The sequence below is a fragment of the Amphiura filiformis genome, chromosome 12 (genome assembly GCF_039555335.1).
Source record: "Amphiura filiformis chromosome 12, Afil_fr2py, whole genome shotgun sequence".
In the NCBI taxonomy this organism is placed as follows: Eukaryota; Metazoa; Echinodermata; class Ophiuroidea; order Amphilepidida; family Amphiuridae; genus Amphiura; species Amphiura filiformis.
The window spans coordinates 13226044-13244893 of record NC_092639.1 but is presented as its reverse complement, the minus strand read 5'-3'; the positions used below and the strand labels follow the sequence as shown (position 1 = coordinate 13244893).

The 18850-nt window shown below is 35.7% G+C and overlaps 1 protein-coding gene across 1 annotated transcript in view; it reads left to right on the top strand.

Annotated features, from left to right (window-relative positions):
- Nucleotides 1–8861: 8861 nt before the first annotated feature.
- LOC140166636 (polyubiquitin-A-like) overlaps nt 8862–18850 on the top strand; it is a 53553-nt gene continuing 43564 nt past the window's right edge. Inside the window, exons 1-7 of the mRNA XM_072190136.1 lie at nt 8862–9014; nt 9884–10111; nt 11242–11466; nt 13684–13917; nt 14659–14874; nt 16931–17173; nt 18618–18845. Coding sequence (XP_072046237.1) covers nt 8903–9014; nt 9884–10111; nt 11242–11466; nt 13684–13917; nt 14659–14874; nt 16931–17173; nt 18618–18845 — 1486 coding nt within the window. The 5' untranslated portion in view covers nt 8862–8902. The remainder of the gene's footprint in view (nt 9015–9883; nt 10112–11241; nt 11467–13683; nt 13918–14658; nt 14875–16930; nt 17174–18617; nt 18846–18850) is intronic.

Below are 18850 nucleotides of genomic sequence, written 5' to 3'. Positions count from 1 at the left end.
AGGTGGCGCGCTGTATTTGGAATCGCGTCAATTGAATGAACACAGCTTTCTGCAGTTGTACTCGATCCCACCGCGATCGTATATTGTGTATTTCAAACTACAATGCGAATGCCCGACCTTGGATACAATACTAACCAATCATGAGTGCGTTGGCATGGTTGGGTTCACTTCCGCACAGTTACTCACACACAGTCAAACACGCTGGCATACATCGCGTGGTGTGTGTACGCCATGTCATGCTGTGTTCATTCAATTGGAATTTCTACAGCATTATATTTTAAATTTAATTGTTACTTGTTCACTGAGAAACCAAACAATATAATTATTATATTTTTCTTTAATAATAATAGCCTATCAGTATCAGAACCATCTCATCTGGGGGCTTGTAGGTGCAGATCAAGGTTAAATGATGGTTGTTTTTATGACTTTGCATAGAAGTAGTGATGTAACAGGATTAATTACCACTCTTATCACTTGTCATGTCTGTATGTGTGCAATCATAGATTCAATACTTTTCAAAGACATTAATCATACAGGTGTGAGTGATGTCAGCATAATGTGAATAGAATATGATCCAGGTCTTTATGCCTATTCTTTGATAATCAATGGTGCAATACAGAGTTACAGTGTACATCTAGTGCAGGGCAATACATTCAAAAATTGTATTTACCTATCGCTATGGTAATTAATCCTGTTGCATCAATACTTCTACTGCGAATTGAGGGTAAAGGTCGGTAAGCCCATACAGGTATTTATAATTTTATATACCCTTGTCACCAGCCCGTATCCTAGCACATTTTTATTGTATTCTAATTCATTTTGTTTTCAGTTCAATTAATTGAATAACATGAACCTTCTAACCACTTGGTGTATTTACTTAATGTGATAAATGTGGGATAATGGCAAATTTGAACTTTAGACGATAACAAATTATTATGTAAACAGTATCCCAACTATTACTTCTAACATATATATTTATCATACCACCAACAGGACTTTCCAAATCAAATACAGAGAGCATCATATCGTGGAAGAATTTGTTACAGAGAATTCTCATTATTTTGCAGTATTTTGAGCCAGGTATGTATTAATGATAAAATAAGATAAATTATTGGTAAATGTTTCACTTGTACCAGTCAGTTTTTTTATTTTTTTAAATTTTTTTTAATTCATTTTGTTTTTAAACAGACAAGTTTGTTATTGTTTACTGATGTTAATATTGTATTATGTGTAGTGTGGAGTACCAGTATTTTCAGTTTGATTAATGTTGTGTAACAGGGAAAAAAAGGCTGTCTTTCCTGAATTGCTATCTGCTGAATTGTAAATTCCTTCATGTGTGCATCCATATCAAAAGGATGCGTTTCTCCACAGGACCAACCTACATGGGTTTTTTTTCTTATCCCTCTCTACGAACATATACTGCAGGTTTGTGAAAATATTACCAAACGTTTATATATGTGACATGATCTGGTCCATGGGGGCCAAAGGCGGCAAATTTGAAATTGAGATAAAGACAAAAATATGGAGTAAAAACAATAAAATACATAAGAAAATAGTCCTCACAAAACTTAATAACCTTAACCAAGTATGCTAGACCTTTGGTGTTTTCAGGATGTGATAGCCTAATGTTTGTGTAAGGTAATAATTATATTGTAACTCATTTTTTTTCCAAAAATGCCTCCTTTGGCCCCCATGGTGCAGATTGTGTCACATATACCTTTATAATAGTCCTTTTCAATTTATATTCAATGCAGAAAAATATGATATAGCCTGACAAAAATTAAATTTTCTGACATTTTGCTGAAAACAATGAAAACTACCACTTTTTTGGCAGATTTTTTGAGAGAAGTTTTGAAAAGCACCCATTCTCAAACCATAGTGCAACCTGCATCTAAACCTAGAAAGAGCTTGAAAATACTACCCAAATTGTACCCATCTTTCCATTTTTTGGGTCATAGATGCAAAAGTTTTGGAACAAGAGATGGAAATAAACTTGAACTTGAATGAACAGAACCTGCTAAAAGATCCAGGGAATAGAATCATTTTGGTATTTTTGTACCTTATTTGGAGTGGGGGTAAAAGGTAGGCCTATCACCTGCCTTTAAATACAAAATGTTTTTTTGAAATTTCTCATCATAGGGAACAAAATATTTCTTGTGTAGGAAAAAAAGAGATTGTGATTACTGCTGATTTAATAGTACCAACTTTATTCCTTAAAATTACTCTTTATTCCGGAATTCTTGGAAAAAAGACAAAAGTGAACAAAACCTGCTAAAAGATCCAAGGAGAAGAGTCTTATTGCTATTTTTATACCTTTTTTGGAGGGATAAAAGGTAACCTTATCTGCTACCTTTATACAAAATGCTTCTTTGAAAAAAAATCTATGTGAATAATATAGCATTTACTCTGTGTTACAATATTTTCTGGTATAGGAAAAGGTATAGGGTACAACTGCCGATTTTGTACTGATTTTATTCCTTTCCAGAATAAAAAACACATTATTCCAGCATGACATGAAGCTATTTTAAACTTTGTTCTGTTCTAAAATGGATAAAGTTCCCTTGTATATAAAAGGGTAAAGATCATTTTTAATTTTTGAATTGAAAAAAGATCCATGCCTTAGCTGTCCAGTCCTTGGCTGTCTGGTTAGGCTGTGTGGTCTTCATCAGGACTATTGCTTGCTGAGCAAACAGCTTCCTGGATACCAATCTCCTGCTTTCCCCCTCACTGTTCCTAGCTCTTGACAGGGTGTCATGAAGGAGGTGTCCTGGTTCTTCAGACCGGAGTGCTATAGCTACGGAGGCTGCTTTCCTTCTGATGTCCGGCGGAGGGATTCCTGCTAAAACCGGAAGCTGTTCAGTTGGAGTTGGTCGCAGACATCCTGACAGATAAAGTCCTGACCAGATAAAGTTGATTTTGGTATTTTCATACCTTTTATATAAGTCGCTATCTACCCCAGATAACAAAGATTTGGCTGTCTACTGAAGATAGCAGACAAGATAATAAGCATAAAATGGTTTCCTCCAATGTCTTGAATTGAAACCATTAAATGGTCTTTTGTTGTGAGGGAGAATGGGGGTGTGTGTGTGGAATGTGTGGTGTGTTACCCAAGAAAGTTTTTTTAGGCATTTTATAGCTTTTTTTTATATCAAACTCGGAAAAGCTTGCTATCTACTCACGATAGCTAAAAAGAAATTCAATTGCAAGGGCATATCTTTCAGTTTCTCGAATGGGGGATGATCGAGAAATATTTTATTGGTATTTTTACACCTTTTTTAATATCAGACCATTTGAAAAATCCCTTGTTGTCTACTGAAGATAGCAGAAAAATTGCCCTTTTTAGGCCTTAGTAAATGAGAGGCACTCATCATGGAGTGATGGGAGAATAAAGTTACAAAACATTTCCTTCATTTTGTCTGATGTGATTCACTTCGCTAATATACCTTAAATATTGGTCGGGGAAGGGATGAAATTAAATCCCTGATTTTATCAAAGACAAAGTCTGGAGTTTGTCAACATTAAATTTAATAAAAGTGCTTCCCCTTCTACCCCCCTTTGCACATGTCAAATTTTTAGGAACCCAATTTGCAAACATGTTATGGTCTAGAAATATAATGCAGCATAGCAAGCAGGAAATTTGTTTTCCTTTTAGAGCATTTTACTAAGGGTACCCTCTCCGGAGAGGGGGGTGGCAGGGGGCTGTGGGGGTCAGATAATAATTGTACATGCAGCCCCTGAGTAGATCTGTGTAGGGCCTATTAGATTGAATAATTCTATCAAATGTACAATAATTATTAGGCCTATTAGTATTACAGTGGCGTACCGTGGCCACTCCTACCCAGGGGCTGAAGGAAATTCACTTTTGCCGCCCCTTCCTCAACGGCCCGAAAAGGTTGACCCAATTTTTTTTTCCATGGTTTGAAAAAGTGAAGAGCAAAAAAAAAAATTTAAAAATTTAAAAAAAAAAAGGATTATAGGCGCTAGCACCCTAAAAGCAACACATTTTGATGTATAGTACCATTTTTTCAATTTTTTATACTTTTTCAAATTTTTCCCGCCTTTTTTTTTTTTCTTACTAATTCTTTTTGCCCCCCCTCCTTCTCCCGCCGCTCCTTCGTTTTTGCCGCCTGCTTTTACCGACGGCTCGTGCCCCCAAACCCCCCAAAATACATGCATGTATTAGCATTCTTAAGTAGATAACTAATTTATATTTTATCTTCCATTATTTCAACAAATATGCTTACATTTCAGTACTATCACATAACATATTTTTTTTTTTTTTTTTTTTTTATCTTCATGTATTTTTATTAACAAAACAAAGAAATCACATAGAAATCACATGTAAAAAGCAAAAAAAAAGCAGCATACAAAAATAGATTACGGTGGTACAACTAAAACATTATACAGTGTACAAGTGAAAAGTTACAATTCAAATCTCCATTTTTTAAAATGCACAGATAATTTACCTTTCCTCTTAGCAATATAATATTCAGTATCTTTAAGAACATTCACATAACATATTTTTCTTGCCCTTCTCCCTACTTTTAACCAAAATTACAAAAAAAACCCACTTTTTGCAGCAATTTTGTACAAAATTGGTTGATTTTGCCCCCCAAAAAATCCCTTCCCCCTGAAAAAATCCTTGTGCTGCCACTGCATATCATTTACAATGATGCAAGTTTAATTAATCCATATGATTTCATGCAGTTTCCATTCCCATAACGTATCTCCGTCTCCTGACTACATGTACTTTTATACCCTACAGTTGATGCAATACAGTGCAAGATGGGGGTTTCCCCAGCTGCACGTAGCTGTTGAGTGTGGATGGTACTTTCCCACTCACAATAAAACAGATCCTGGCATAATTCTACTTTGATATTTACGAATATCATATTTATAGCTGGTTTATTTTTTTAAGGTATGGTATATTGATGTAAAATACATTGTGGAAATTCCACTATATGAAAAAATGGAACCCTGTTGTTAGCATATTCTGTTGTTCTGTTAAATACTATACTCGCTGTTTAAATATGTATTACACTGTCGTACTATGTTCAGACACACAAGCAATGTCAATAGCATGTAGCAGTTCTAATACTTTGGCCTTTTCATGCCTAGTAAAAGCATGTAATAATAGATCTGTGAATTAATGTAAAAAACACAGTTGAGTGTTAAAATTCTTTGTTAAAATGTATTATTCACTACATGTTTAATACATGTAGGACTTTATCTCAGTTTTGCTGCTTGGAACACTGTCGACTACATTCTAATCTAATTGTCAGTAATATAAAACTGAACAATTTGACAATTTCTTTCTTTCTTTCTTTCTTTCTTTCTTTCTTTCTTTCTTTCTTTTTCTTTCTTTCCTTCCTTCCTTCCTTCCTTCCTTCCTTCCTTCCTTCCTTCCTTCCTTCCTTCCTTTCTTTCTTTCTTTCTTTCTTTCTTTCTTTCTTTCTTTCTTTCTTTCTTTCTTTCTTTCTTTCTATCTTCCTTTCTTTCTTTCTTTCTTTCTTTCTTTCTTTCTTTCTTTCTTTCTTTCTTTCTTTCTTTCTATCTTCTTTTCTATCTCCAGTTTCCTCCTGCTGTTAAAAATCTGTGATTAGTTGTTTGGTTATCAAAAACTTCCTTCACCCAATGGAATTTTGGTCCTTTATGCTGGGTTGGGGTTTGCTGGCCTGTCCCCCCCTCCCCCAGAATCGCACCTAAGCAGTGAGGCAGGGATTTCCAGATGTTACAATCTGAGTGCGGATAGGTTTGCGCTGCAATCTGCCGCGGCCTAGTTGATGCAATCTGATTGTGATGATTCACCATGTGCAGCGAAATTACAGTGCTTTGAATCCTCTAAGATCTGGAAAATAAAGCTATAGGCCTATAAATCCAAAATGTATTTTTATTTTATTTTATTTCATTTTTCTTTCTTTCTATGTGCTATTACTGTTAACTATTCTGTTTGTTAGTAAGTGATTTAATAATTATATTGACTTAATTTTGCTTATAAATTAGTTAGACCACTTAAATAGTACACACACATGTGTACACTGCAATTCTTGAGTGCCCCAGCCAGATAGTTTGAATTTTACAGAAACCCCATGGTAATTAACCGATGTCATATATAAAAACTGAACCTTTCCCTTATTATTTTGCTTGACTTTAGTACTAACATATTCAGTCCTTAAGCTTTTTAAAAAAATTGGACTAGGGAACCTTTTTTTAGCTTTTTGTATAATTTGGATTTGAGAATATGGTTACCAATTTTGGGTTAGAGATAGAAAACCTCTAGATTTTTGGATGTTGGAACTTTAAAAAATTTAATTCAAATCTTAATTAGCATAATGATATCAAGCACAATGCTCAATCCCAGATCACAGTATGGACTTGAGGAGTATTATTTATTTATTTATGTTTGAATTATTTACTTATTTACTACTTATAGGAGTAGAGAATCTTTTTCTCATTTTCTCATAAAAATATTGTATCTGTAAGGAGGGGGCATAGTGATTATAGATACAGGAATGATTGGTGTATGTACCTATATTGTGCTGAAGGTGAAATAATGAGGCAGTCCCCAGATGCATGGGTCTTTCTCAAAACTTCAGAAAGACTCTCCCAATGAAATGCTTTACAATCTGGCAGAGGGGTCGAGTAGACAAGGCATTTAATATGGTAAAGATAGTCCTCCCTCGGAAACCCCTTATGTTACACAAATGCGGCGAGAGGCGTTTCCTGCCGCTGCTCCAGGTGGAGGTCGCCGTGCATCCACTAAATTCAGTAAATTTTCATCGTCAACCGTGTAATTGAATGGGATTATTTTGAAATTTTAAAACGCTTGAAATATCACAAAGAAATAGGCCTATGTTAATAAATAATATAAATACAAGCTAAAACCGTTGGGGTTCGATAATGGACCCCACAAAAATAATCGAGTATATGGAAAATGCCATACGGCCGGGCGGTTTCACAAGTTGCCGGCTCTATCATGCCACTCGCCGCCTGCGCTGCTCCTGCTTGAATGGTTTCAAAAGTGGTTCCCACTTTCAAAATTGTTTTGCCACTATTGTAGCTCATCCCTATCATAGCAGTGGTATACCGTATGTAGAGCAAGGTTTTCAAACTTTATTTTCTTGCACAGATTGTGCGAAAAGTATTTTGGCAGTGATGATATTTGAATGCCGTCACTTTAAGTAATAGCATTCCAATTATTGATAATAATATTCATACTTTATTATAAACAGGGTTCATGCATCTTTCTTGCACTAATGTGACACAATCTAGTAAATGGAGGCCAAAGGTGGTAAACTTGTAAGATAAAGTCAAAAATATGGAGTAAAAACAATAAAATACAAAAGAAAATATACATAAAAAAACTTAACTTTAGAAACAAGTATGCTAGACCTTTGGTGTTTTCAGTATATGATAGCCTGATTAACTCAATTTTCAAAATGCCTCTTTTGGCCTCCATGGACCAGATCGTGTCACATATTTGCGATCCTCATTGTACAAATAACAGATTTCAAATCTTAATTTGCATAATGATATCAAGCACAATGCTCAATCCCAGATCACAGTATGGACTTGAGGAGTATTATTTATTTATTTATGTTTGAATTATTTACTTATTTACTACTTATAGGAGTAGAGAATCTTTTTCTCATTTTCTCATAAAAATATTTGTATCTGTAAGGAGGGGGCATAGTGATTATAGATACAGGAATGATTGGTGTATGTACCTATATTGTGCTGAAGGTGAAATAATGAGGCAGTCCCCAGATGCATGGGTCTTTCTCAAAACTTCAGAAAGACTCTCCCAATGAAATGCTTTGCACAATACGGCAGAGGGGTCGAGTAGACAAGGCATTTAATATGGTAAAGATAGTCCTCCCTCGGAAACCCCTTATGTTACACAAATGCGGCGAGAGGCGTTTCCTGCCGCTGCTCCAGGTGGGGGTCGCCGTGCATCCACTAAATTCAGTAAATTTTCATCGTCAACCGTGTAATTGAATGGGATTATTTTGAAATTTTAAAACGCTTGAAATATCACAAAGAAATAGGCCTATGTTAATAAATAATATAAATACAAGCTAAAACCGTTGGGGTTCGATAATGGACCCCACAAAAATAATCGAGTATATGGAAAATGCCATACGGCCGGGCGGTTTCACAAGTTGCCGGCTCTATCATGCCACTACGCCGCCTGCGCTGCTCCTGCTTGAATGGTTTCAAAAGTGGTTCCCACTTTCAAAATTGTTTTGCCACTATTGTAGCTCATCCCTATCATAGCAGTGGTATACCGTATGTAGAGCAAGGTTTTCAAACTTTATTTTCTTGCACAGATTGTGCGAAAAGTATTTTAGGCAGTGATGATATTTGAATGCCGTCACTTTAAGTAATAGCATTCCAATTATTGATAATAATATTCATACTTTATTATAAACAGGGTTCATGCATCTTTCTTGCACTAATGTGACACAATCTAGTAAATGGAGGCCAAAGGTGGTAAACTTGTAAGATAAAGTCAAAAATATGGAGTAAAAACAATAAAATACAAAAGAAAATATACATAAAAAAACTTAACTTTAGAAACAAGTATGCTAGACCTTTGGTGTTTTCAGTATATGATAGCCTGATTAACTCAATTTTCAAAAATGCCTCTTTTGGCCTCCATGGACCAGATCGTGTCACATATTTGCGATCCTCATTGTACAAATAACAGATTTCAAATCTTAATTTGCATAATGATATCAAGCACAATGCTCAATCCCAGATCACAGTATGGACTTGAGGAGTATTATTTATTTATTTATGTTTGAATTATTTACTTATTTACTTCCATTATGGTATTATTATTATCCACAGGAAGACCATTTTCCATTGAGTTAGAACCAATTACACACTATGAGCAACTATGGCCAACATCCTGAAGAGATTCAGGATGGACAAGGTGGTCATGAAAAAGGCTGATAACTGTATTTGTAACAAGAAAACCCTTATGAATGTAATCATCAAATTTACAACAGGTGAGATATTGATAACCCTAACCTCACACATGTGGTTTGGGTGTGCTCTGATTTTTATGTTAAACTGGTCCACATTTTTGTGACACTTTCTAAAATTTCTGACTGGCAAATAAGAGGGAAGAGTACATGTTGAAGTCAGTAACTGTTTTGATGGCTTTTGTTTAAAAAAAATTAATGTAGGACCTGCAGGATAGTATATCAGGGGGGCTGCAGTATTATTCATTGAAACTTTGGCCCATCTTAATTTATTTCTAACATTTCTAACCTCACAGAGGTAGTTTGGTTGGAGGTGCTGAATGTTGTACCCACACCCAGGGTGTGTCATTTTCTGTGATTGAGTAGATTGGTTAATCTGGTGTGTACCTGCATCAGATGTGATGTGATTTTAGCATGTGTGCAGCCCATGCTAGAATATGAATTTCAGCCTCAACATTTCCTTAAACAATATATTATAAGCCTTGTTATATGAGCACTATTGAAAATTATTCACTCACTCATATGTATGACGGAGTCTTTCAAACTGTAATTAATTGTACTCCTCATCGTCCCAATCCTCTTTAGGCCCTGTGACCCATATGGTTGCAAGTTTCCGACTCCAGTGCTTCCTGTCTATGGCTATTGGTTTAGCTTCACTCCATTACCTCCTTTTCTTCTGATCAAAAAGCAATTTCAATTTGACTGACATTCAACTAAATTTGATAGCGACTTTGAAAGTCGTAATCAAACGACTACCTGTTTACACCATCAATTCAAATGAATTGAGTTTGATAGCAAATAAGTCAAAATAAAATTGTAACTTTGTCCTTGTCCAATTTTGGTTAATTGCAACATATTTGGCAATAATCTGTTACTTTTTCCATTTGCTGCAGGAAAGACAATTACCCTTGAGGTTAAACCATCAGACACGATTCAAAATGTGAAAGCCAAGATTCAGGACAAGGAAGGTGTTCCTCCAGATCAACAGCAACTTACCTTTGCCGGTAAACAGCTTGAAGATGGCAGAACTCTTGGGGATTACAATATTTGGAGAGAGAGCACAATTGATCTTATTCCTCTGCTTGATGAGATTGTGCCAATTTCTATCAAAACTCTTACAGGTGATGTCACTTAAATTGTTCTTAAATCATGTGTGTGTGTGGGGGGGTGGTGCTGGTATGTGTGTTTTTGTTCACCAATGTCAATTCTAAATGAACTGTTCAAGAAAAATTAAATTAAAAAAAGAGAATGAATTTGCTTTCTCCTCTCTCCCAGGTTTGCAAATCTCAGCCCACATGATCTCTCAATTTTGATTGGTTGAGATCGCATCTCTCAATTGATATCTAAATTTCTATTTGTCCCAAACTAGTTCTGATTAGATATGAATGGATCGGACAAAATTATTTTGTGAACAAGAATATCCTGAAAAAGGGTCACATCCCGATCAACATTCTGCACTGCTACAGGCTACTTTGCCGTTGTGTAAAACCATCGGGATCTAATGGGAGCACGGTGGCCAAAAAAGAACGGACTCCAACTCGTAATCGGAAGGTTCAAGCCCACGGCGATGCCAACATGTTGTGCCCTTGAGTAAGGTACTTTATCTCGATTACTCCTCTCTAGCCAGGTGTATAAATGGGTACCGGCATTCTTTAATGCTGGGAAGGTAACAGACTTGCTGTGGAGGAGGTGTAGCGATCCCCCTACAGCAACATTACATGGAGGAGTCTGGCCCAATCACCAATGAAAGAGAGATGGGCACTCCGTTCACTGTTTATACAAGTTCGCCTCCTTTACTTTTTTGGGGCTTTGGTTGCGGCTACATGGAGATGGGTTTCTGGATGATTTTCAATCTATGTAATTCTACGGCACCAAGGTAGATGTAATAAACTTGTCGTGTATTCTACTGGGTGGCGTTGGTCACAGGTGTAAAGTATTATTCCACACAACAGCAATGTGGCCAGACAGAACGTGGAGGTTGATACACAGCTGATAGGAAATGAAAGATACATATTTAAGGGGATGTCACAGGTTATAGGTTAAAGTGCAGAGAATTAATTAAAGGGGAAATCTTGGTTCAATATGTATTTTTAAAAGCTTTTTAAATTTTTCCCAACATTGTTTTCCAAGTTTAAAAGACTTAATAAACATGAATCATTGGTTCAGTATTTTCTGTACTTTTGTACAACAGAATGACTAGGGATTTCCATTGATGAACTGCTGTATTTTTATTGAATTCTATTTTCTGCAGGAACAAGTACCCTTGAGGTTAAACCATCAGACACTATTCAAAATGTGAAAGCCAAGATTCAGGACAAGAAAGGTATTCCTGCGGATCAGCAGCGACTTATCTTTGCTGATAAACAGCTTGAAGATGACCGTACCCTCAGTGATTACAACATTAGGAAAGACAGCATAGTTCATCTTGTTTTTTGCCTCCGTGATGGGATGCCAATTTATATCAAAACCTTTACAGGTGAAGTCAATCAAAATTTTCTTAAATATATTTTTGTGGGGTACGTGAAGGTGATGTTGGTGTCTGCACCCATGTGTAGTTAATCATGGCTAAACATGGATGAAAACATGCTTTTGCAACCTTTGATCCACATCATTATAAAGGAGAGTGGAATAACATTTTAGGCATAAAAAATGATCCGTTACAATGCATAGGTCTGAACCATGGATTTTTTATGGACTGAAGTACATGTATACATGTCCCTTACCAGTCGTCTTAGGGCATTTAAATAAAGGCACTTAATTGAATGCCCACGTGACCAGATGGGCGCTGATATTACAGCGTCTAGACAGGATGTCTGGAAAATTGACCTTTGGCACAGCGGGTGGTCTTCCTGTGTATTTCAATTGGAAACGCGGGATGCATGTCCAAATTTTCTATCAAATTTGTCATTTTTTTGCAACTTTGTAGTATTATTGTACGAGTTTCCGTCAATAACTTTTTTTTTCCGTCGACCAAAACTTTCAAAATTTAGTTCTTGAAAACATACTAAAAAACAGAATCCCCCCATGTATAATTATTTTGCCTATTAAATTTTCAGCAATTTTGATGGTATTTGTCTGAAAAATTCCTATCGCTTAGCATTGTAGCACATCTACTGATCACTTGGTGGTCTTGGTGTGGCGGCGCCCATGGGTCACGTGGGCATTAAATTTAGTGCCTTTTATTTAATACCCTATGGTAACTGCTTACAAACCAGGTAAACAAACAACGAAAATAACAACATTTCTCATCTGTGAAATAGGTTAAAAACTGTGTTTTGCTTGTTGCTCGAGAAATTGGAGAAAGTAATGCACTTGAAGCCTTGTACTGAATTGCTGATGTGTCTGATAAATGCCCCTCGCATTAACATCTCAATACATGTGGTCTATTTTCACTTTCAACAAGTACATGTAACAGGCAATTATTAGCTATTATTAACCTATAACTATAACTTTTCTAAAACTTCAGACTTGCAAATTAACAACAGTTTATGTCAACTAAGTAGTGGATGTTGAAGTCAGCATTGAGGTTTTTTATGACTTTGGTAAGAAACACCTTACAGTCCTATTGTGTGTCTGCAGCATATACGACATCCGCAGTGATTTTCACTGACTTTTGACTCGCCTTATTTTTGCACTTTTATACAATTAATTTTACACTTTGTATAGTTGTCTTCAAGGAAATTAGATTTGAAGTCAACTTTAAGGTGTATTCACTGGACATTTATGGAAAACAAATAAGCTCGTATCCTAAACAACATTTGAGAGCAACTTTGGAAGTCGTAATCAATTCCAATAATATCATGAATATATGTGATGCGTTTTATCCAATCTTAATTCATAAATTGGAAATGTGCGGAAGCAAATGCAGGTTATTGATATCCAACAATGTCCTCCGGCAGGCCCGTAACCAGGATTTATTTGGGGGTGGGGGGGGGGGGCTGATTTTGAAAAAGTGGACTGGGGGCAGAGTTTGGACCTCTTGACCAAAAAAGCATAATATTTTTGTTCGCTACGCTTTCAAATGGGACTTTTTGGGCCTTTGGTGATGGGGGGGGAAATGTCTGCCCCTCACCCACCCCTAGTTACAGGCTTGTCCTCCGCATGTGACATTACATGGCACAATGACTTCCATGTGAATACATTTTATATGACAGAACATTTTATGCAAGCGCAATTACCATATTTGTACATACTGTATTTGCTCTCTTAAACCTTGGGGGCATTGTATTTTCCAAAAGGGGAGTATGTATTACAGAGTCGGTCTGATTTTCACATTCTGTTTTCTATCTTAGATTGAGGCTAATACCATTACAACAATGCAATGTGTTTCCAAATTTTTTGTTAGGCAAAAAAAAATTGTCTTTTATTCCCGACTTTCGCCGAATTTTTCTGGAAAAAACTATAAAAATTTTTTTTTTTTTTTTAAAAAACATCCACATTTCTTGTTTTTCAAATCGTGCGATTTTACAAATGCGTGCCCAAGCTTTGAGACAAACCTTTATTTTTGGCCTTATATTTTTGCAGTTTTGATAGGAGAAAATCACAAATCACTGTGCTTTTGTTCACACCATTTAAATGAAAAATATTTCGTTGGGATAATGAGAAAAGTATGAGCTTTAATTCTTCTGGTACCAAAATCACAATTTTGATAAATAATTGGAAATAATCTTGTATTTAATTCCATTCTCTGCAGGGAAGACAATTAGCCTTGAGGTTGAACCATCAGATACTATTGAAAATGTGAAAGCCAAGATTCAGGACAAGGAAGGTATTCCTCCTGACCGGCAGCGACTTAGCTGTGCTAATAGACAGCTTGCAGATGACAAAACCCTTCATGATTACAACATTCAGAGAAAGAGCACAATTTATCTTGTTCCTCTACAACTCCTTGGTGAGATTGTGCCAATTTCTATCAAAACCAGTACAGGTAAAGTCTGAAATTCTTAAAGTCTTAAAGCCATATTGTAACATTTGCTGAGAACGTCCTCAATATTTTCGAAAATTCTGTTTTTTACACAATTATATTGTACTTAAATTAAACTAACATAGGCCTACCCTGCAAAAATCAAGACTCTGGGTGCTCTCTGAATAAAACGCAGGAACCATCGTTTAATTATTACGATGGAAATATTAGTCGAATGGGCATGCAATGTTCCTAATACAGTACGTACATGGTGTGCGGGACATCAAAGGATCGTGCTGTAGCACAACCGACGGATTGGAATGCATTGGCGACATCGTTGCTGATAGTAAATTCAATTTTCTATGCTTTATCTCACTTGTTCGGCTCAAAATTAAAAGGGGACATATCTGACAGTAGAAGCTAATATTTTATGGAAAAGAAATACTAATCTATTTTTTATGGAAATGTTACAAAATGGCTCCAAATTGTTCTGTATGTGGGGGTGTGTGCATGAGTCATTATTCAAGAAAGATGCAGTCAACTTGTTCAATGGTATCACTGCTTTTCAAGGATCTTTGCGTATAAAGAGAGATGATACGTAAAAATTAAAAGGGGACATCTTGGTTTCAATATCTATTTGCATATGCTTGTTTAAAATGTTCAAAAGTAACTTTATAAACATGAATCATTACTTCAGTAGTTACCTGTGGTTGTGTATTTACAGTTACAAACTGCTGCATTTTCATTTTATTTTATTTTCTGCAGGAAAGACAATTACTCTTGAGGTTAAACCATCAGACACCATTCAAAAGGTGAAAGCCATGATTCAGCACAAGGAAGGTATTCCTGCAGACCAGCAGCGACTGATCTTTGCTGATAAACAGCTTGAAGATGGTTGTACACTTTGTGATTACAATATTTGGAAAGGGAGCATGGTTCACCTTTGTGATGGAATGCCAATTTATATCAAAACCCTTACAGGTGAAGTCAGTTAATATATCCTTATATAATCACATGTGTGGGTGTGTGTGTGTGGGATGCAGGTGTGGGGTGTCTGCACAAATGTGTTTGGTTAATCATGGCCAAACATGGACAAAAACATGTTCTACCGTTTGCAACCTTAGATCCACATAATTATAGGAGTGTGGAAAAAAATGATCAGATACATTGGTTTACATTTATCACACTTCTCTGAAACTTCAGACTAGCAAATTAACAACAGATAATGTTAATAGAAAGGAAGGTTAATTGCATGTTGAAGTCGGCATTGAGTTCTATTTTTTTGATGACTAAGTCATGTGTATCAAGAGGTCTGCAGTGATTTTCACTGACTTTTGGCGCACTCTAATTTTTCACTCTTGCCAAATTTGTTTTACACTCACAGTAAATTAAAGTTGACTTCAGGGAAAATTAGATTAATGTCAACACACTAAAAGGCTTTCCACATCAATGTTTTTGATGTGAAAACTCATGAAACTTTAGGTAAATGGTTTGTTTTGAAGTTAAATGATGAGTTTTTAACACTCAAAAACATTTTGCCACTATAATTTTGCAAGTTGCTGGATCATTTGTGGATGGATTTTGAGTTTCAAGTCATCAAACTGGTGATCACATGTTTTAAAAAATGGGCATGATGGGTGAGTCAATGATGGTATTTTCAGCATTTATGGAGTAGTTTGGTTGGTGAAAATTGTTGAGATGTTTATTAGAAGGAGAGCGTTTAATAGAGCAAATATGGTAGAGTGATTTCTCGCTGTTGTATTTCATTGTTAGCGGTAAGACTGTTTCAGCCTGTTCAATTTTGTGAAGGGCAAACTGCAAGTTGTGATAAATCATTAAAATTAAAGCCTTAATGTACGATTTCTATCGAATATCAATTTTTTTATTTTATTCAAAATGTTGAAATAATATTAGTAATAACTGCCGGGAAGGGTTGCTGTCCATTTTAAGTTGAAATAACAAGGTAAAGTAAAAGAAACCCCATTGGTTATTTTGACCATTTAACATGCAGTTCTATGGGGGACATATTATCATAATTGTTTAAATTATGATAATAATTTGTTGAACTTTGTTCTGTTGACCTACAAAGACAACAAATTTGGCAGATTCCATTTAGGTGCAAGTTGGGACATGTGTAAACATTACAAATATGCAAAAAAATCAGGTTTTAAAAAAAATAACCAATTTCATATTATAAGATCGTACATTATGGCTTTAATTTGTACAAATTTCAGGGAAAAAAATCTAGTTATTTTGTAAATTGAGAAGTTTAAATGAGATGGTGATGAATTATATTTCAGGCATTGCAAATAATCTAAACAATTTGCCTCAGACCATGGAATATCACTCGGAACTACAAAACCGGTTATAAAGGCATAATGTTTATATCCTTCACAATGACTTACAAACAACTGTTTCAGTGTGCTATGTTTTCACTTACTTGGCACTGTTTATAGCTATGTAATTTATGAATTTGTATTAATCAACTGATATTACCCTCAATAAGAAAAGATCAAACTAAAACCATAATATGTGCGATCAAGCAAAATGAGTCTGATGTCGATCAAAGTCAAAATTCAGTTTTCAATTTTATTACATGGGCCATTTTCAGAGCTTTATTTTGCTGAAAACCCCAACATAATTTGATATACAGTTCCAGAGATATGGCCATTTTAGTGTTGCTCAGAACAGTTAAATACAAAGGAAGTTGAGTAATATTATTGGCTATATCTCAAAATCAATATTCCCGACATCCGACTCATTATGTGACCTATTGCTGTTCTTCTTACAGCTATCAGTGTGCAATTTTTATGTTAAGTGTGAGTTGCGAATTGAGTTGAGTGTAAATACACACTACCCAAATTTTCTTCTTGTGTATGATTTGTTATGTTTAGATCAAAATAGAAACAGTCTAACAGACAAGAAACATAAATAAATCCACACACAAACACAGCACATCCACACACTAACAACATTACCTAATTATAGTAAGATGAATATTTGGAAATAATCTTGTATTTAATTAAATCCTCTGCAGGAAAGACAATTACCCTTGAGGTTGAGCCATCAGATACTATTGAAAATGTGAAAGCCAAGATTCAGAACAAGGAAGGTATTCCTACAGGCCTGCAGCGACTTACCTTTGCTAATAGACAGCTTGCAGATGGCAAAACTCTTCATGATTACCACATTTGGGGAAAGAGCACAATTTATCTTGTTTTACTGTACGTCCCTGCCCTGGTCCCTGCTGGAATGTCAATTTATATCAATACCTTTGCAGGTGAGTCACTCAAAATTTTCTTAAATGTCTATGGGGGTCATGTGTGCATCTGTGCTTACTTGCAACTGAGGACACAAATGAGACTTTTCACACTCACAGGTTGACCTACCTGCAAATGAGTACCGTCCTTGGTTTGCGGAGGTCTGCATTAGGTAGCAATTGCATTACAAATGCATTTTTTAGATATGTCCAATATTGGGCATTAAATATAGCGACATTGGTTGTTAAGTGTATTTTCATACTGCATATCATAGCTACATACACACGAAAAATCTGCCATTTTGGTCCTCGGTATGTTAATTAAACTTTGATTCAGATGTCCTCGGTTTGAGAGCAATACACAATGTCCGCAGTTGCCGGTATTCACAAGTATGGGGTGTACATGTATGTGTGTGTTTGTTTACCGATTGATCTCAATCCGAAATGATCTGTCATTGCGAGTCAGTGTGCATGAAAAATGTGATCATCTTGTGTGGATTACTGTGGTAACAGAGTAAATTGTTAGTCCTGCATTTAACCTGTGAAAAGAAATTACAGCAGAAGGCATGTGACAGGCCAATTATCAAATGCTAAGCTTTATAATTTTACTGATGGGATTGGATGGATCAGATTTTGGGCCTTATTTTAAGACTTTGCTGTCATAGGAATCTATTCACTAGAAGGATAGTTGGTAAAAAGTGGTTTTATTTCAATTCCCTGCAAATTTTGTTCAAGTCCCTGGCTGCCACTTGTCATCCGAGCTTTTTGACTGCCTCCACTGACTTCCCATCGAAAAAAACGTATCCTGTTCAAAATCCTCTTATACATCTACAAGTCACTGAATGATCTGTCACCAATTTACCTGTCTGATTGTTTGAAGACCTATATATCCCAACGCTCGGCGTGAGGAGTAACTCGTCTAGTAGTCCCCAGGAGCAGCAGATTAATTGGTGATAGGTCTTTTGGGGTTCCAAACTGTGGAACAACATCGCTACAAGTATCAGAGTTTCCCCCATAGTTTCAAGAGTAACCTGAAAACTCACCTGTACTGATTGCTACTATCTTTAGGCCTTTTTGTTTGTTCTTTCACCTTTTCAAGTATTCTGTTTTGTATATCATATTTTGTGGGTTTTTTTTTTTTTTTTTTTTTGTAAAGTGCTTTGACCAGGTTCTGGAAATGTGCTATAGTAAATGCTTTTTATTATTATTTTATAAAGATTTAGATATCAAACTAAAGCCAAAGGAGGTTATTTTGACAATTGAGTTGGTATTATTATTAACTTGCACAGCACCCAAGCATGTTATTTCTGTAATCTTTACATACTAGTATTACCTAGCATAGCAAGTTGCAAAGTTGGTGATGTTTTACAATGATTTATTGTATTCTGTATTTTCTTTGTTTTTTAGCCACCTTCAAATTGGATCACATTTAATAATATTTTATTTGAAATTCTATTTTCTGCAGGTAAAACAATTACCCTTAAGGTTGCACCAACAGACACAATTCAAAGTGTGAAAGCCAAGATTCAGGACAAGGAAGGTATTTCTACGGATCAGCAGCGACTTATCTTTGCTGATAAACAGCTTGAAAATCATCATACCCTCTGTGATTACAACATAAGGCAAGAGAGCATAGTCCATCTTATTCGGCAGAGCAGTGATGGAATGGAGATTTTCATAAAAACCCTCAGAGGTAAA